The sequence below is a fragment of the Lithobates pipiens genome, unplaced genomic scaffold (genome assembly GCF_037356315.1).
Source record: "Lithobates pipiens isolate NorthernLeopardFrog02 unplaced genomic scaffold, aLitPip1_a1.2 Scaffold_3, whole genome shotgun sequence".
In the NCBI taxonomy this organism is placed as follows: domain Eukaryota; kingdom Metazoa; phylum Chordata; class Amphibia; order Anura; family Ranidae; genus Lithobates; species Lithobates pipiens.
This window is the reverse complement of record NW_027507790.1, coordinates 107,263,785-107,279,395: the sequence shown is the minus strand read 5'-3', so window position 1 is coordinate 107,279,395 and position 15,611 is coordinate 107,263,785. Positions and strand designations below refer to the sequence as shown.

Here is a 15,611-nt window from a genome sequence, read left to right as displayed (position 1 = left end):
ACTGGAAGTTTACATGCACAACATTGCAGCCATCTTCAGAGTAAATATGGACCGACTAGAGTTGCCTGACTTGTCTTAGGTTGAAACCAACCATGTATAAGCATATCATTCTTATAGGGCCATGGTTTAAAAATCTGGCCATTACCTTAACATCCAAGGTCCAGGATTTTCCACTGGGAGACATTGCAGCTGGTGACATATATACTGCCAAAACTTTTCAATCCTGTTTACAAGTATGAGAAAAATCTGGCAGGCATAGTCCTCCACCAACATCTCCATATTCCTCACAGCTGAAATGTATGTGTGCCCGGACAAAGCAATAAATCTCATTCTATTGCCTTATGTTGGATGCTGACCAAGCTCTCATGTTCTGTGGTGGACACAAACCCTGGGATGCTCCGTGATGCATGCTACCTCTTATGGAACTGGGGAAAGCATATCAGTATGTTTGTGTTAGCCCGTGTACACACGGTCGGACATTCCGATGACAAAATCCGTCGGATTTTGTCCGAAACTTGTGTTGCATACACACGTCGGACAAAGTTGTCAGAAAATCCGATCGTACGTAACGTAATGGCGTTATTTTTTTTCCGACGGGACTACGTTCAGGCTAGTAGCCAATAGCTTTGGTCTAGGAATTTGATCTGAGCATGCGTGGCACTTTGTCCGATCGGAATTCTCTACACACAATTGGACAAAGTCCGATCGGATCATGTTGTCGGAAAGTTTTATAGCCCAGCTCTAAAACTTTGTCCGTTGGATGTTCCGACGGAAACAGTCCGATGGAGACCACACACAGTCGGATTATCTGACAACACGGTCCGATCGGACATTTTCCGTCGGAATGTCTGACCGTGTGTACAAGGGCTAACGATGCTTTTTGTTTGATAGAAGACAGCACACTGCCTAACTATATAGAAAACTTAGGATTATAATTCTGGATGGTATTACAGTAATAACGTTATTATTCTAAAAAGGACTTTGATTCCTGAATACCCATCTTACATGCTCTGTAGTCAGCTCTTCCCGGATTTCACCAGCATGTAGTAAAAATAAAACAGAATCCCCAACTGAGCCCAGAGGGGAAAGCAATTTCATGTATTGACTTTGGGTGCTGTGATTAATCAGCGCTTAGGTGATAGTTAATGCTTTGCTTGCTCATCTCAGCAATGAATGATTGTGACTGCTAATTCCCAACACACACACCCTCAGGCTTCCCTGGCTCTATAACAAATTGCGAGAAAACAATATTGGATGCCCACATACTACGCATGGCAAAGCAACCTGAACACAAAACAAGCCCTGATCGCATTTAGTAATGACACGTTTTCTCTGCAGTACATAGTCATGAAAGTTAAATAGAAGCTTACCGCTGTCATTTTATCTCATACAGTGCATGTGAAAGTATTCACATCGCTTCACTTTTTCCACATTTTGTTTTGTTACAGCCTTATTCCAAAATGGATTAAATTAATTATTTTCCTCAAAATTCTACAGACAATACCCATAATGACAATGTGAAAGAAGCTTGTTTGAAATCTTTGCAAATTTATTAAATATAAAAATTGAAAAAAATCATATGTACATAAGTATCACAGCCTTTGCTCGATACTTTGTTGAAGCACCTTTGGCACCATTTACAGCTTCAAGTCTTTTTGAGTATGATGCTTCAAGCTTGGCTCACCTATTTTTGGGCAATTTCTCCCATTCTTCTTTGTAGGACCTCTCAGCCGCCATCAAGTTGGATGGGGTGTGTCGGTGCATAGCCATTTTCAGATCTCTCCAGAGATGTTTAATCGGGTTCAAGTCTGGGCTCTGGCTGGGCTGCTCAAGGACATTCACAGAGTTGTCCTGTAACCACTCCGTTGTTAACTTTGCTGTGTGCTTAGGGTATTGTGTCCTTTTGGAAGGTGAACCTTCACCCCAGTCTAAGGTCCAGAGCGCTCTGGAGCAGATTTTCATCAAGGATGTCTCTGTACATTGCTGTATTGCTCTTTCCCTCGACCCTGACTAGTCTCCAAGTACCTGCCACTGAAAAACATCCCCACAGCCTGATTCTGATACCATCATGCTTCATTGTAGGGATGATATTGGCCCAGTGATCAGCGGCACCTGTTTTCTACCAGACATTACGCTTGCCATTCAGGCCAAAGAGTTGAATCTTTGTTTCATCAGACCACAGAATTTTGTTTCTCATGGTCTGAAAGTTCTTCAGGTGCCTTTTGGCAAACCCCAGGTGGGCTGTCATATGCCTTTTACTCAGGAGTGGCTTATGTCTGGCCACTCTACCATACAAGCCTGATTGGTGGAGTGCTGCAGAGATGGTTGTTCTTCTGGAAAGTTCTCCTTGCTCCTCAGAGACGTCCTGGAGCTCTGTCAGCTTGGTTTGGCCAGATGGCCTGCTCTAGGAAGAGTCCTGGTGGTTCCAAACTTCTTCCATTTATGGATGATGGAGGCCACTATGCTCATTGGGACCTTCAATGCTGCAGAAATGTTTCTGTACCATTCCCAGATCTGTGTCTCGATTAAAATCCTGTCTCGGAGGTTTACAGAAAATTCTTTGGACTTCATGGCTTGGTTTGTGCTCTGACATGCACTGTTAACTGTGGCAGGTGTGTGCCTTTCCAAGTCATGTCCAGTTAACTGAATTTACCACAGGTGGAGTCCAGTCAAGTTGTAGAAACATCTCAAGGATGATCAGTGGAAAAAATGATGCATCTGAGCTCAGTTTTGAGTGTCGTGGCAAAGGCTGTGAATACTTATTAAAGTAATGAGAAAGGTGCACTCAGCTGCAATCAAAACAATCAGGAAAAGTCAAATACTGCTATCAAAAAAATCCTTGAATAATGAAGAAATAAGGGTAGTCAATCATTATGATGCGCTGTATTGGACTGTTATATGTGAATAAAAATGTTGCCACTAAAAAAATATGAATAAATAAAATAAAAACTATTAACCAAATGATGTATTGTACAATGAGTATGAAAATAAATGAGAGAAACAACGATGAACATAGATGATAACCATTTACACACACAAAAGGAACCTATTGCAAATACTCCATATGTAGAAAAACAAATGTGTCCAGCAAGGAAAAATGGAAACAATGTTCCACAGTTCTTGTAAAAAAATGATGAATGAAGGAATATCATTGTCGATAAATCAAACTGCCCATATGTGATTCCAATGAAATAATCTTGATAAAAATCAATGACTTCCACACGAAGCAAATGCCACCACAGTACTGATTAGGTAACAAAAGCCTCCTACCAGACAGAATGATCCCACTAAAGAATCATATACTGTACGTGTGTATGTGCCCTCCTGATAGATCCAGTGGTCAGCCGGCTTCAGGATGCAGAGTCGGGCTTGAATAACTCCTTACTCCCACATAGTGTATCAGGCAATATGTAAGGTAATAAAATAAACCAATAGTGCATCACTGTGTATAAAACAGGTCTTTTGAATAAAAGTTGCATTTACATCTGAAAGGATAAAATCAAGCGATGCATATAGTGCTAGTGCTTGGCCGCCTGCAGACCGTCCGGCACAGATGTACATCATATAGGTAGCTCCGATCCAACGCGTTTCCTCTTAGGAGACTTCAACTGGGAATGGTCTCCAGCTTTAAAAGGGTTGTAAACCCTTACAAACCACTTTGACCTACAGGTAAGCCTAGATCAAGGCTTACCTGTGGGTCCAAGAAATATCTCCTAAACCTATACGGTTTTGGAGATATTTACAAAAAGACAGCGCACTGGGCAGGCCGCAGATCACGGCGATATGCCGCTCGTGTTGGCTCCCATGCGCGGGAGTGACGTCATCGCGGCTCCGGCGAATCACAGTGCTGGAGCAGCAAGACCCGGAAGTCACTCCGAGATACATGGCAGCGGCGAACATGAAGACGGAGGACCGCTTCGGGGGCTTCGTTCTCAGGTAAGTTATTCATAATGAGCTAGTATGCTATGCATTCTAGCTCATTATGCCTTTGCCTTGCAGGTTGCATTTTTTTTTTAAATAGCCTTTACTTCCTCTTTAAAAGCTTTAAACAGCACTTTCAACAGATGTAGAGAAGATAGGCAGCAGATAAACATGTAAAACTTATGTATGAGGATTTGTTTCACCTGAGGCTAGCCACTTCACTGGGTATATGTAAGGGTTTACAACCAATTTAATAATATGTAACAAAAAACGAAAGCTTACAAAATACCAAGTGAATATGACTTGATTATAACTTTATTAAATATTTTTACTTGGATTGATTTTATCCTAATTGCATCATTTGATATTACATGATTTTTCATTTTTGAATTAAGAAACGGCAACTCTTTTTGCCAGCTGATATGTGGATAACAATGTACTATATTAAGTTATCATCTGTCCCAGCACTATTAGTAACAACACATGCCTCTTCTGTGGTTAAACATGTAGAGGCTTGCATGGTAAGACCTCAATATTTACATGTCTACATGTGCTATTAGGGATTCCCTTATTGCATTTTATTAAAAGGTTCCTCTTGTATGGTATAGAAATGTCTCTTTCAATACTGGATTCACACCTATGCATTTGTTGTGCTTTTTGCATTTTGCAGATGTGCACAGCAGAACGTGCTCCATAGGAAACCATGTTAAATGGACTGTAGTACAAATCTGAAAAATGCAAAAAGCACTAAAAATGCATAGGTGTGAATCTAGCCTTACATTCAACAGTGAGTGGATATCTTTCCAATGTGAAGGCAATCCCCTCTTAGACAATTGTCATGGGAACAGCTATCCCCATTGCAAAATCTCTTCTCTATTGCTGTCCTGGTAGCAACTCAAAAGTTTGGATTTACCCTCACATTCATTCCCAGTGATGTTGGTGATTTGGGTAATTAGAATGTCTTTAGTTATATTTTAAGAGGGAGATTTATACAGAATTTGCATAGGCATTCACCTTGAAAAAATGTGCATACATTCAATCTGTGCAAATAAAAAAAAAAAACAATTGTAAATAGGCTATATCTTGTGCTGTCCGAATGTAAATCATTGATTTAAAATGGGAATGACTGCATTTGACTATTTAATGGGGCTAAGTATCACAGCCATCTGGTGGCCAAATGTGGTATTTTTCATTAAAAATCAATTACCGTATTTACATTCAAACAGCACTGAATATAGACCATTTACATTTTTTTACCCCTTTGTACAGAATGTACATGCACTTTCACTGGGTGAATGGCTGTGCAAATTACTTAAAAATGAACCCCAAAGTATTTCTGTTACTATACAGGTGTTACCTGTAATTCTGAACAGTCATTTTTGTGGTCAAGCCACCCTTTACATGCAACAGAGACAGATCGGTGGTCAACAACACACCACCAATCAGTGTTCATCATTGAGAGCAGCTTAAAAAACAGTACTGGAACACCAGTAAATACAAATACTTTGCTATATATCCACTTGACCTCCAGAAGGTTTACCTCGCTTCATGACTAGGCAATTTTTTGCTTTTTGGCACTGCGTTACTTTAACTGACATTGGCTGGCACCCGCTGATCAGCTTGTGCTGTGCCTAATCACGGGGGGGGGGGGGGTTGTGCGCACACGCCCCCTACTCACAAGTGCCGGATCACTTACTAGATACATGATCCGACACAGGAGAGCCACTTTGCCGCCCTATATTGATGTGGATATCCTGGTAATAAAAACATTATAATATTATAATTAAAATATTTTTTAAATATTTAATTAAATATAAAATACAATATTAACATTATAATATTTTGTTGCTAGACGATTTTCCTACTCTAATGACCACCTCTTTCTAACTGGGATATAGCTCAAACGAGCAATATATGTTTTTCTGACATATTTTAGTAATACATGCATTATTAGCAAAATTGTGCAATATTTTTTGGTTGTTTATATGCCATTGTAGACAGATCTCCCAGCATGTCTGTGATTTGTTTGTATATATGGATTGTGGAAGCTGGAATGAAATACTGAAATGTATTGTAATGTCATTTTTTATGTATTATAATGCCATTTTTATGTATTATAATGTAATTTGTTAACAGTGTGGTATTAGTTATTGCAATGAATATGGTTTACAACATATAATTTTTTTTTTGCTATACAGAAGAGAGTTAGGCCTAGGGAAATATGACAGATCTTATGGCTTCAATACATTTTGGGTCATTGGAGTTGATTTACTAAAGGCAAATAGACTGTTCACTTTACAACGGAATTTGTCACAGAGCTTAGTGAATGAGGTGAAGTTCCGAAAAAATCACATGCAAGGAAAATAAATAAATAAAATAATAATAAAACAACATTTTTGCTTGAACATGATTGGATAATGGAAGTCAGCAGAACTTGACCCTATTTACTAAGCTCTGGGGAAAATTCCCTTGCAAAGTGAACTGTCTATTTACTTTTGGTAAATCAACCCCATTCTCCTGGAAGCAGAGTACATATACAGTGGATATAAAAAAGTCTACACACCCCTGTTAAAATGTCAGGTTTCTGTGATGTAAAAAAATGAGACAAAAATAAATAATTTCAGAACTTTTTCCACCTTTAATGTGACCTATAAACTGTACAACTCAGTTGAAAAACAAACTGAAATCTTTTAGGGGGGAAGTAAAAATAAAAAATTAAATAATGTGGTTGCATAAGTGTGCACACCCTCTAATAACTGGGGATGTAGCCATGTTGAGAATTAAGCAATCACATTCAAACTCATATTAAATAAGAGTCAGTACACACCTGTCATCATTTAAAGTGCCTCTAATTAACCCCAAAGTTCAGCTGCTCTAGTAGGTCTTTCCTGACATTTTCTTAGTCGCACCCTACAGCAAAAGCCATGGTCCGCAGAGAGCTTCCAAATTATCAGAGGGATATCATTGTTTAAGGGTATCAGTCAGGAGAAGAGTACAAAATAATTTCCAAGGCATTAGAAAAAACATGAAACACAGTGAAGACAGTCATTATCAAATGGAGAAAATATGGCACAACCGTGATCTACACGTCCCCCCCCCCCCCCCAAAATTGATGAAAAGACAAGAAGAAAACAGGTCAGGGAAGCTGACAAGAGGCCTACAGCAACATTAATGGAGCAGGAATATCTGGCAAGTACTGGCTGTGTCGTACATGTGACAACAATTTCTTGTATTCTTCATATGTCTGGATCATGGGGTAGAGTGGCAAGACACAAAACTTTTCTTACCAAGAAAAACATCCAAGCCCGGCTAAATTTTGGAAAAACACATCTGAAGTCTCCCAAATGCATGTGGGAAAATACGTTATGATCTGATAAAACCAAGGTTCAAATTCCAAAGATATGTTTGCCGCAAAAACAACACTGTACATCACCAAAAGAACACCATACGCACAGTGAAGCATGTTGGTGGCACCATCATGCTTTGGGGCTGTTTTTCTTCAGCTGGAACAGGGGCCTTAGTCAAGGTAGAGGGAATTGTAAACAGTTCCAAATACCAGTCAATATTGACACAAAACCTTCAGGCTTGTGCTATAAAGCCGAACATGAAGAGGAACTTCATATTTCAGCATGACAAAGACCGAAAGCATACATCCAACTCAACAAAGGAATGGCTTCACCAGAAGAAGATTAAAGTTTTGGAATGGCCCAGCCAGAGTCCAGACCTGAATCCCATTGAAAATCTGAGAGGGGGATCCGAAGAGGGCTGTGCACAGGAGATGCCCTCGCAATCTGACAGATTTGGAGTGTTTTTGCAAAGAAGAGTGGGCAAATATTGCCAAGTCAAGATGTGCCATGCTGACTCACACCAAAAAAAGAAAAGAGTTCTCTAATAAAATCAAAAGTTGCTTCAACAAAGTATTAGTTTAAGGGTGTGCACACTTATGCAACCATATTATTTTAGTTTTTTTTATCTTTACTTCCCTCCACCTAAAAGATTTCAGTTTGTTGTTCAACTGAGTTGTACGGTTTATAGGTCACATTAAAGGTGGAAAAAGTTCTGAAATTATTTATCTTTGTCTATTTTTTTTACATCATGGAAACCTGACATTTTAACGGGTGTGTAGACTTTTTATATCCACTGTATACCTATAAATATTAAGTTAGATAATTCTGAATATGTGTTATGGTTCAGTAAATCAGGGAGTATTAAAGATGTAAGCTCAGCCTGAAAGCTAGGAATAAGCATATCCAGAAGCAGGTCAGCAACGGCAGCTTTCCTATTCCTCATATAACAGATATTCTATAAACTATATACGAATTAGTATTGGTATATCAGCACATAGTAATAATTCTTGCTGCTTTAATTTCCCCACTGTACCTTCCATTTGGCAGTTATTTCTAAGGATGCCTCAGAGGAGCCTAACTGACAGTATATTCTCATAAAATAGTCTTTACATTGACAGGACATTTGATTTGGTTCTTAGAAGTCTCCTTGTAGTTGAAGAGAGAATGCTATCGGGGAAAGTGGTACAAGGGTCCCATTGTGCTGCTCTTGTTAACACGCTCCTTCTACACAGCTGACCCTGTCAATTTGTTATGTAGGAACAGCTGGCTCTAAACGCACACTCAATGGGACTGCTGTTTCAGGTAGAGACAGATGGTCTTCTAGCCAGGTATGGGATATATGGAAAGAGCCTATAACACAAAGGTCAAAACTGTGATAAAGTCTTTTAACTCTGGGCTTAGTAGACAATTAAATATATATTTTTTACACTAATAATCCATGAGTTCATATATGTGTTGTTTCAAGATAAAATACTGCAACAAAATTGTTTAGCCATTAATAAAAGCAGAACAAAACTTTTTTCAATGATATACATTTTTGGCTAAACTGAACTTTCATAGTCCGCTCAGGAAATTGTCAAATTCCAGTTTATACCCAACTAGCCTTAAACTGCTCCCTCCCTGCTCCTAACACATAAGCTAACTAACCTGTAGGGATGAGCCGAACACCCCCAGGTTCGGTTCGCTACAGAACATTCGAACGGACTGAAAATTCTTACGAACTTTAGAAGCCTATTAAGGTCTATGGGACTCGAGCGTTCAAAATCAAAAGTGCTAATTTTAAAGGCTAATATGCAAGCTATGCAACAGGCAACGCCAGCAATAAGGGTTATCTTCAGGTGTATACTGCGCTGGAGGCACACAACACCCACTAACTCCTGCAGATGGCTGAGAAAAGAACACACTGTCCCTGCCTATCTAGCTCTTTTCCTGCACGCCAATCCTACAGGCATCCTACCTGTGGCCAATTATGGCTCTCATCGCTGCCGGTGCTGTGATTGGCCAAGCATGCGGGGTCACAGTGCATGCTTGGCCAAACATGAGCCAGCAATGGACTGCAATGGCATAATGCATTGTGGGCCGTTCGTGCCACACGAATTTGGTGCGAATGGTCCACAAAGTTCTGAATTCGACGAACAGACGAACGGCTGATGTTCGTGTCAAACATGCATTCGAATCGAACACCGAGCTCATCCCTACTAACCTGTGTAAGAAGTACTTTTCTATTTTCAGGCCTCTCCAGTCTAGTTACATGATCTCCCCTGTGTCAGCCATCTCTGGCTGCAAGGGAGAGGAGAGAGCACCCCAACAATGGCTAGTAAAGCCTACAGCGGTGATGTTAACCCTTTCCCGCCGAGCGTACGCAGATCTGCGTACTCGGCTTCCGGGGGTTATACCGGGATGATGCCCGCACCTGCAGGCATCATCCCGGTACCGTTTTTTGCAGCAGGCGATTGGCTATCCAGGCATAACAACCGATGCGGCTAAAAGCCGCTCGGCTGTTATGCCGGAGGAGCGGGAGGGGACGTCCCCCCCTCCCGCCGCATCTCGCCGCTGTTACCGGTGCTCCCGCTCGATCGGGAGCACCGATTCGCAATCCGACGCCTCCGGCTGCTGAGGAGGAACTGGAACGAAGCCGTAATCGGCTTCGTTCCAGTCTCCTCATCGTAAACACGGAAGCGACGTCATGACGTCACTTCCCGTTTACTCGGCTGCCAATGGCGCCGGTTTTTAAAAAATATCCGGTATTCAGAATCGCCGTTTTCGGCGATCTGAATACATTGAAGTGTAAAGGAGGGGTGGGGGGTCTTTTAGACCCCCGATTCCCTCCATAAAGAGGACCTGTCACCACCTATTACTGTCACAAGGGATGTTTACATTCCTTGTGACAGCAATAAAAGTGATCAATTTTTTTTTTTTTTTAAACAATTTAGTCATTTTAAAATAAATAAAAAAATAAAAAAATAAAAAATTTTTTTTTAAAGCGCCCGCCGTCCCCGCGAGCTCGCAAAGCAAAGAAAACACATACGGAAGTCGCGCCCGCGTATGTAAACGGTGTTCAAATTACACATGTGAGGTATCGCCGCGATCGTCAGAGCGAGAGCAATAATTCTAGCACTAGACCTCCTCTGTAACGCTAACCTGGTAACTGTAAAACATTTTTAAATCGTCGCCTATTGAGATTTTTAGGTACCGTACTTTGTCGTCAATCTACAAGTGCGCGCAATTATAAAGTGTGACATGTTTGGTATCTATTTACTCAGCGTAACATTATCTTTCACATTACGGAATAAAATTGGGCTAATTTTACTGTTTCTTTTTTTTTTTTGCATGAAAGTGTCCCTTTTCCCAAAAAGTTGCGTTTAAAACACCACTGCGCAAATATCGTGTGACATAAAATATTGCAACAATCACCGTTTTATTCTCTAGAGTCTCTGCTAAAAAAATATATATAATGTTTGGAGGTTCCAAGTAATTTTCTAGGAAAAAATATGGATTTTAACTTGTAAACACCAAATTCCAAAAATAGGCTTAGTCATGAAAGGGTTATCCATAGGCTTCAATGGCCCATCTGTCAGTGCTTCCTCTTCCTCCTTGAAGTTGCACTGGTTGACACAGGGGAGCTAGATCATATGATCAGAGTGGCTTGAAAATAGGTAAGTATATACATCTTTCTTACACAGGTTAGTTAGCATAACTGTTTGGAGTGTGGAGGGGACAGTTTTAGGGCTAGTTAGGTTTAAGCTGGAATAACCCTTTAAGTTTCATTCTTCATTGCACTAAATCCATTGAATCACTGATTTAGCAATAAGGCTGGCCATATATGACTTAATTTCTCAATCGATTTCCCCATCCATGCTAAACAGTATAGATAGAGGTATCTCCAATGCCGGAGCAGCACCTGTGATTACCTGAATACCTCGACAGGGACTGATTACTCCCATAGAAAAAAAGCAACAATTTGATGGACTTTACTAGCAATGAAAGGGAACACACATAATACATTAAAAATATTGTTTATTTACAACCATTTTAAAAAAGCTTATATCTCAGCTGAGATTTCAATTAAAAACAATACACACATAATTTTATAGTGAATACAACTGCTGACTCACTAGTACCCTATTCACGAAAATACACTTGACTAAATTAATCGAATATATATTAGTATGGTGGAATCATGAATCAACAAATTTTTCAGATTTAGCTTCAAGAGAATTCAGCAGCAATCACTAAATGTGCAAAAAAAAACTCAAAAAACACATATAATATATTGAAAGAATACAAAATCAATACTGGAGGTAATAATAATAACCATTTATAAAGCCCCTTGTTAATGTGTTCTAGGTAGCATAGGGTCTCCCTTGGGGCGAGCACCGAAGCAAGAAAAGGGCCAGATGGACAACAGGCAATGGAGAGTCTTGTCCTAATAATGTGACAATATCAGTTTAAGAAATTCTCTGAGTAAAAAAGCTAGCATATAGCATATCACCGAGGTATGCTATATGCTAGCTTCTTTACTCAGAGTGCATTAACAAGGTGCTTTGCCTGTATACGGGATACCATTTATAAATGGCTAGTATAGATTTTGTATTCTTTCTAAATATTATATGTGTTTTGTGTTGTTTTTTGCACATTTAGTGATCGCTGCTGAATTCTCATGCGTCCTTAGGAAGCTAAATGAGAGAAACACATCATGAGAACTCACGATTCCACCATACAATCATATATTTGATGAATTTATTCAAGTGTATTTTCATAAATAGTGGTATTAGCTAGCAGTTGTATTCACTATAAAATTATGTGTGTATTGTTTTTCTCATGAGATATAAGCTGTTTTAACACAGTACATTTTTTATGTATTATTTGTTCCCTCAAAAGTCCATCAAATGTTTGTTTTTTTCTATTTGTGTACATATAACGATGTGGCAATATATCTTAGGATTCAGTTACTGTTTGTATGGTGTTTTCATCCTGGCTCAGTCAATGTTTAAATTGACTCTTGTCAAACGAGGTTATGCTTAAAGGGTTACCCAGGGCTGCCATTTTGTATTGCAAAAGTCAAGACATCGGTGGCTGGCTAAAGGGTTGGGGAAGACTCCATTGGTGTCCTTATGGCCACACTCTTATTTTCTATATTCAATTATTTGTCCACCTAAAAGTGGATTTACACCGGTCCATGTACATGCAGCACGTGTGGTAACAAACATGTGTAGGTGTGAATAAACCCATAGAGTTATGGGTTATAATAATCCCGTAGAGTTATGGGTTATAATAATCCCGTAGAGTTATGGGTTATAATAATCCCATAGAGTTATGGGTTATAATAATCCCATAGAGTTATGGGTTATAATAATCCCATAGAGTTATGGGTTATAATAATCCCGTAGAGTTATGGGTTATAACAATCCCGTAGAGTTATGGGTCCTTCACATTAAACTGCAGTGCATAGATGTAGACCATAATATTGGCACTTCAGTCTTGTGGACTACTTATATGGTACACTTTATATTTGTCACCGTTTGCACTTTATGTTTGTGATTTTTTTTTTGCACATGAACGGTTGCACTTTAATGAAGTCTTATTTATTTGTGCTGCTTATTTATGTTTTTAGCTCTTTTGTGGGTTTTGTATACCGATCTATCCTGCAAGCTGCCTGAGTGGATTATTTTCTATCACTGACTGTTATTTGGGATTACTATAGATGTGAACCTGCCACATAGGGAAGAATGATATTTCTAGTTGACGTGCATTTTCCTGCATCAAAATGCAAGAGTTTTGCTGCATCAAAATGGATGTGAATAGGCCCTAGATCAGTGATGGTGAACTTTGGCACCCCAGATGTTTTTGAACTACATTTCCCATGATGCTCATGCACTCTGCAGTGTAGATGAGCATCATGGAAAATGTAGTTCCAAAACAACTGGGGTGCCAATGTTCACCATCTTAGTCCTGGTGGACTAAGTCAACTCCAATAGTGAGCTCCTCTTGTCATAATTTGGATACTCCTGTGAATTTATGGGTGTTGTCACCCACCTTTCCATGTTCCAGCACCCCATGTTGCCTCTTTGCAGTGATAAGAGAAAACATTAATAAACTGTGCTCTACACAAAGAGAATAGAATTGGTATAACTGTGTGTGTTGGTGTCATATTCAGTGGTGGAATCATTTGTTCTCTTTTCTCTTTGATCTTGTCCTCCCAGCTGTCATCCAATGTCTGGAGAATGTTCCTGTAAGCCTGGCTGGTCTGGACTCTACTGTAATGAGACTTGTTCTCCCGGCTTCTATGGCGAATCCTGTCAGCAGATCTGCAGCTGCCAAAATGGTGCAGACTGTGACAGTGTGACTGGGAAATGCATCTGCGCCCCGGGCTTTACGGTAAATTAGAATTTAAGCTCCTCTGTTTCCTCACTGTATATGTTTTAGAAGAACGGTGAAGTCTGATTGTTGATTTTAGGTAGTTAATGACAATGAGGTATGACATTGCTGTATTATTTTACGTTTTTTAAATGGCGCCTTAGAAGTGGAATGACATTTTGTTTTTTGCATATCACATTTTCTGGGGATCATGTAAAAACATTTAGTATGGAACTTGTTTAAATTGAAGGCTTGTTTCCTATGTCCAGAACTACAACATGCTGTTGCATATGAATATTTATTATCTCTGGCCAGTGGAGCTCTAAGCGCCTATTTGCTTATTTACCAGGCTAATTTTAACTGCTTTGCTGAAAAAAAGGCTGTTGTGCATTGAGCTGAATAGATAAAACTCAAAAGACACACAGAAAGAGTATGAAAAGAAAAAGGCTTTACTTTGCTCTCTGTGGAGTACCTTGATTGCTTCATAAGTGAATTCTGGGTTATTGCTAATAAAATGAGGATTTTATATAAATACTAAAAAAGGTTTAAAAACGTGTACATTTTAAAGCGTGTGTTCCGCCTGGGGGAAAAAAAATTAAAAGTCAGCAGCTACAAATACTGTAGCTGCTGACATTTAATATTAGAACACTTAGTACCTGTCCAGGGACCCCGCGATGTCGGCACCCCAGCCGAATTTCGGAATGGCTGTCGGGTGCTGCCTCCACCATCTGTCGTAGGGGAAACCGGCAATGAAGCCGGTTTCTTATTGCACCTGCACTTTCTAATTGGCCCGGTGGCAAGGGAAGGAAGAGGGGGGCCCGAAGGGTACCCATCAAAAATAGGTACCCGTTTCCCCCTCCCCTCTGAAAGGTGGCAAATGTGGAGGAAGCAGATCAGCGGAAGTTACACTTTTGGGTGGAACTCCACATTAACCGCTTGCCAACCAGTCGCCGTCATTTTATGGCGGCAGGTCGGCACGATCCCATGAGCTGTCATAGCTATACATTGGCTCGCGGGCTCGGAATAGCAGACATGCGTGCCCGCTGCACAGTGGGGAGTACCGATGCTCGTGGCCGAGGGCTCGGGATAGCAGACATACGTGCCCGCTGCACAGTGGGGGGTGCCGATGCTCGTGGCCGACGGTGGCGATGACTGCTGGCCACGAGCAATTGCAGGCACGAGAGGCAGTACAGGGACGTGTGTGTGTGTGTGTGTGTATGTGTGTAAACACACAAATCCCTGTTCTGTTCTGTGCCAGGAACCACGATCCGTCACTTCCTCTAGGTCAGCCCCCTCCCCCTACAGTTAGAAACACACTGACATGGGAGTACAGAGTGATCATCTGTTCCTATTGACCAGGAACAGGCAATCACTAATCACTCTTCCAGTCAGTCCACTCCCCCCTACAGTTAGAAACACCTTCCAGGGAACACATTTAACCCCCCCCCTAGTGTTAACCCCTTCCCTGCCAGTGACATTTTTATAGCACTGATCGCTGTATAAATGCCAATGGTCCAAAAAATTTGTCAAAAGTGTCTGATGTGTCCGCCATAATGTTACAGTCCCAATAAAAATCGCAGATCGCCGCCATTACTAGTAAAAAAAAATATATAATAATAATGCTATAAATCTATCCGCTATTTTGTAGATCCTATAACTTTTGCGCAAACAAATCAATATACGCTTATTGTATTTTTTTTTTTTTTACCATAAATATGTATAAGAATGCATATCGGCCTAAACTGAGAAAAAAAAAGCTTTTTTTGAAAAAAAATTTGATATTTATTATAGCAAAAAGTACAAAATATTGTTTTTATTTTTAAATTGTCGCTGTTTTTTTGTTTATAGCGCAAAAAATAAAAACCGCAGAGGCGATCAAATACCACCAAAAGAAAGCTCCATTTATGGGGGAAAAAAAGGACGTCAATGTTGTTTGGGTGCAGTGTCGCACAACTGCGCAATTGTCAGTTAAAGCGACGCAGTGCC

The 15,611-nt window shown here is 40.1% G+C and overlaps 1 protein-coding gene across 5 annotated transcripts in view; it reads left to right on the top strand.

Annotated features, from left to right (window-relative positions):
* The window catches only part of MEGF10 (multiple EGF like domains 10), a 179,894-nt gene that overhangs the window by 110,629 nt on the left and 53,654 nt on the right, over positions 1 to 15,611 (top strand). For all 5 annotated transcript variants that reach the window (XM_077462151.1, XM_077462149.1, XM_077462148.1 and 2 more), the window contains one exon: positions 13,472 to 13,646. In XM_077462151.1, coding sequence (XP_077318277.1) covers positions 13,472 to 13,646 — 175 coding nt within the window. The remainder of the gene's footprint in view (positions 1 to 13,471; positions 13,647 to 15,611) is intronic.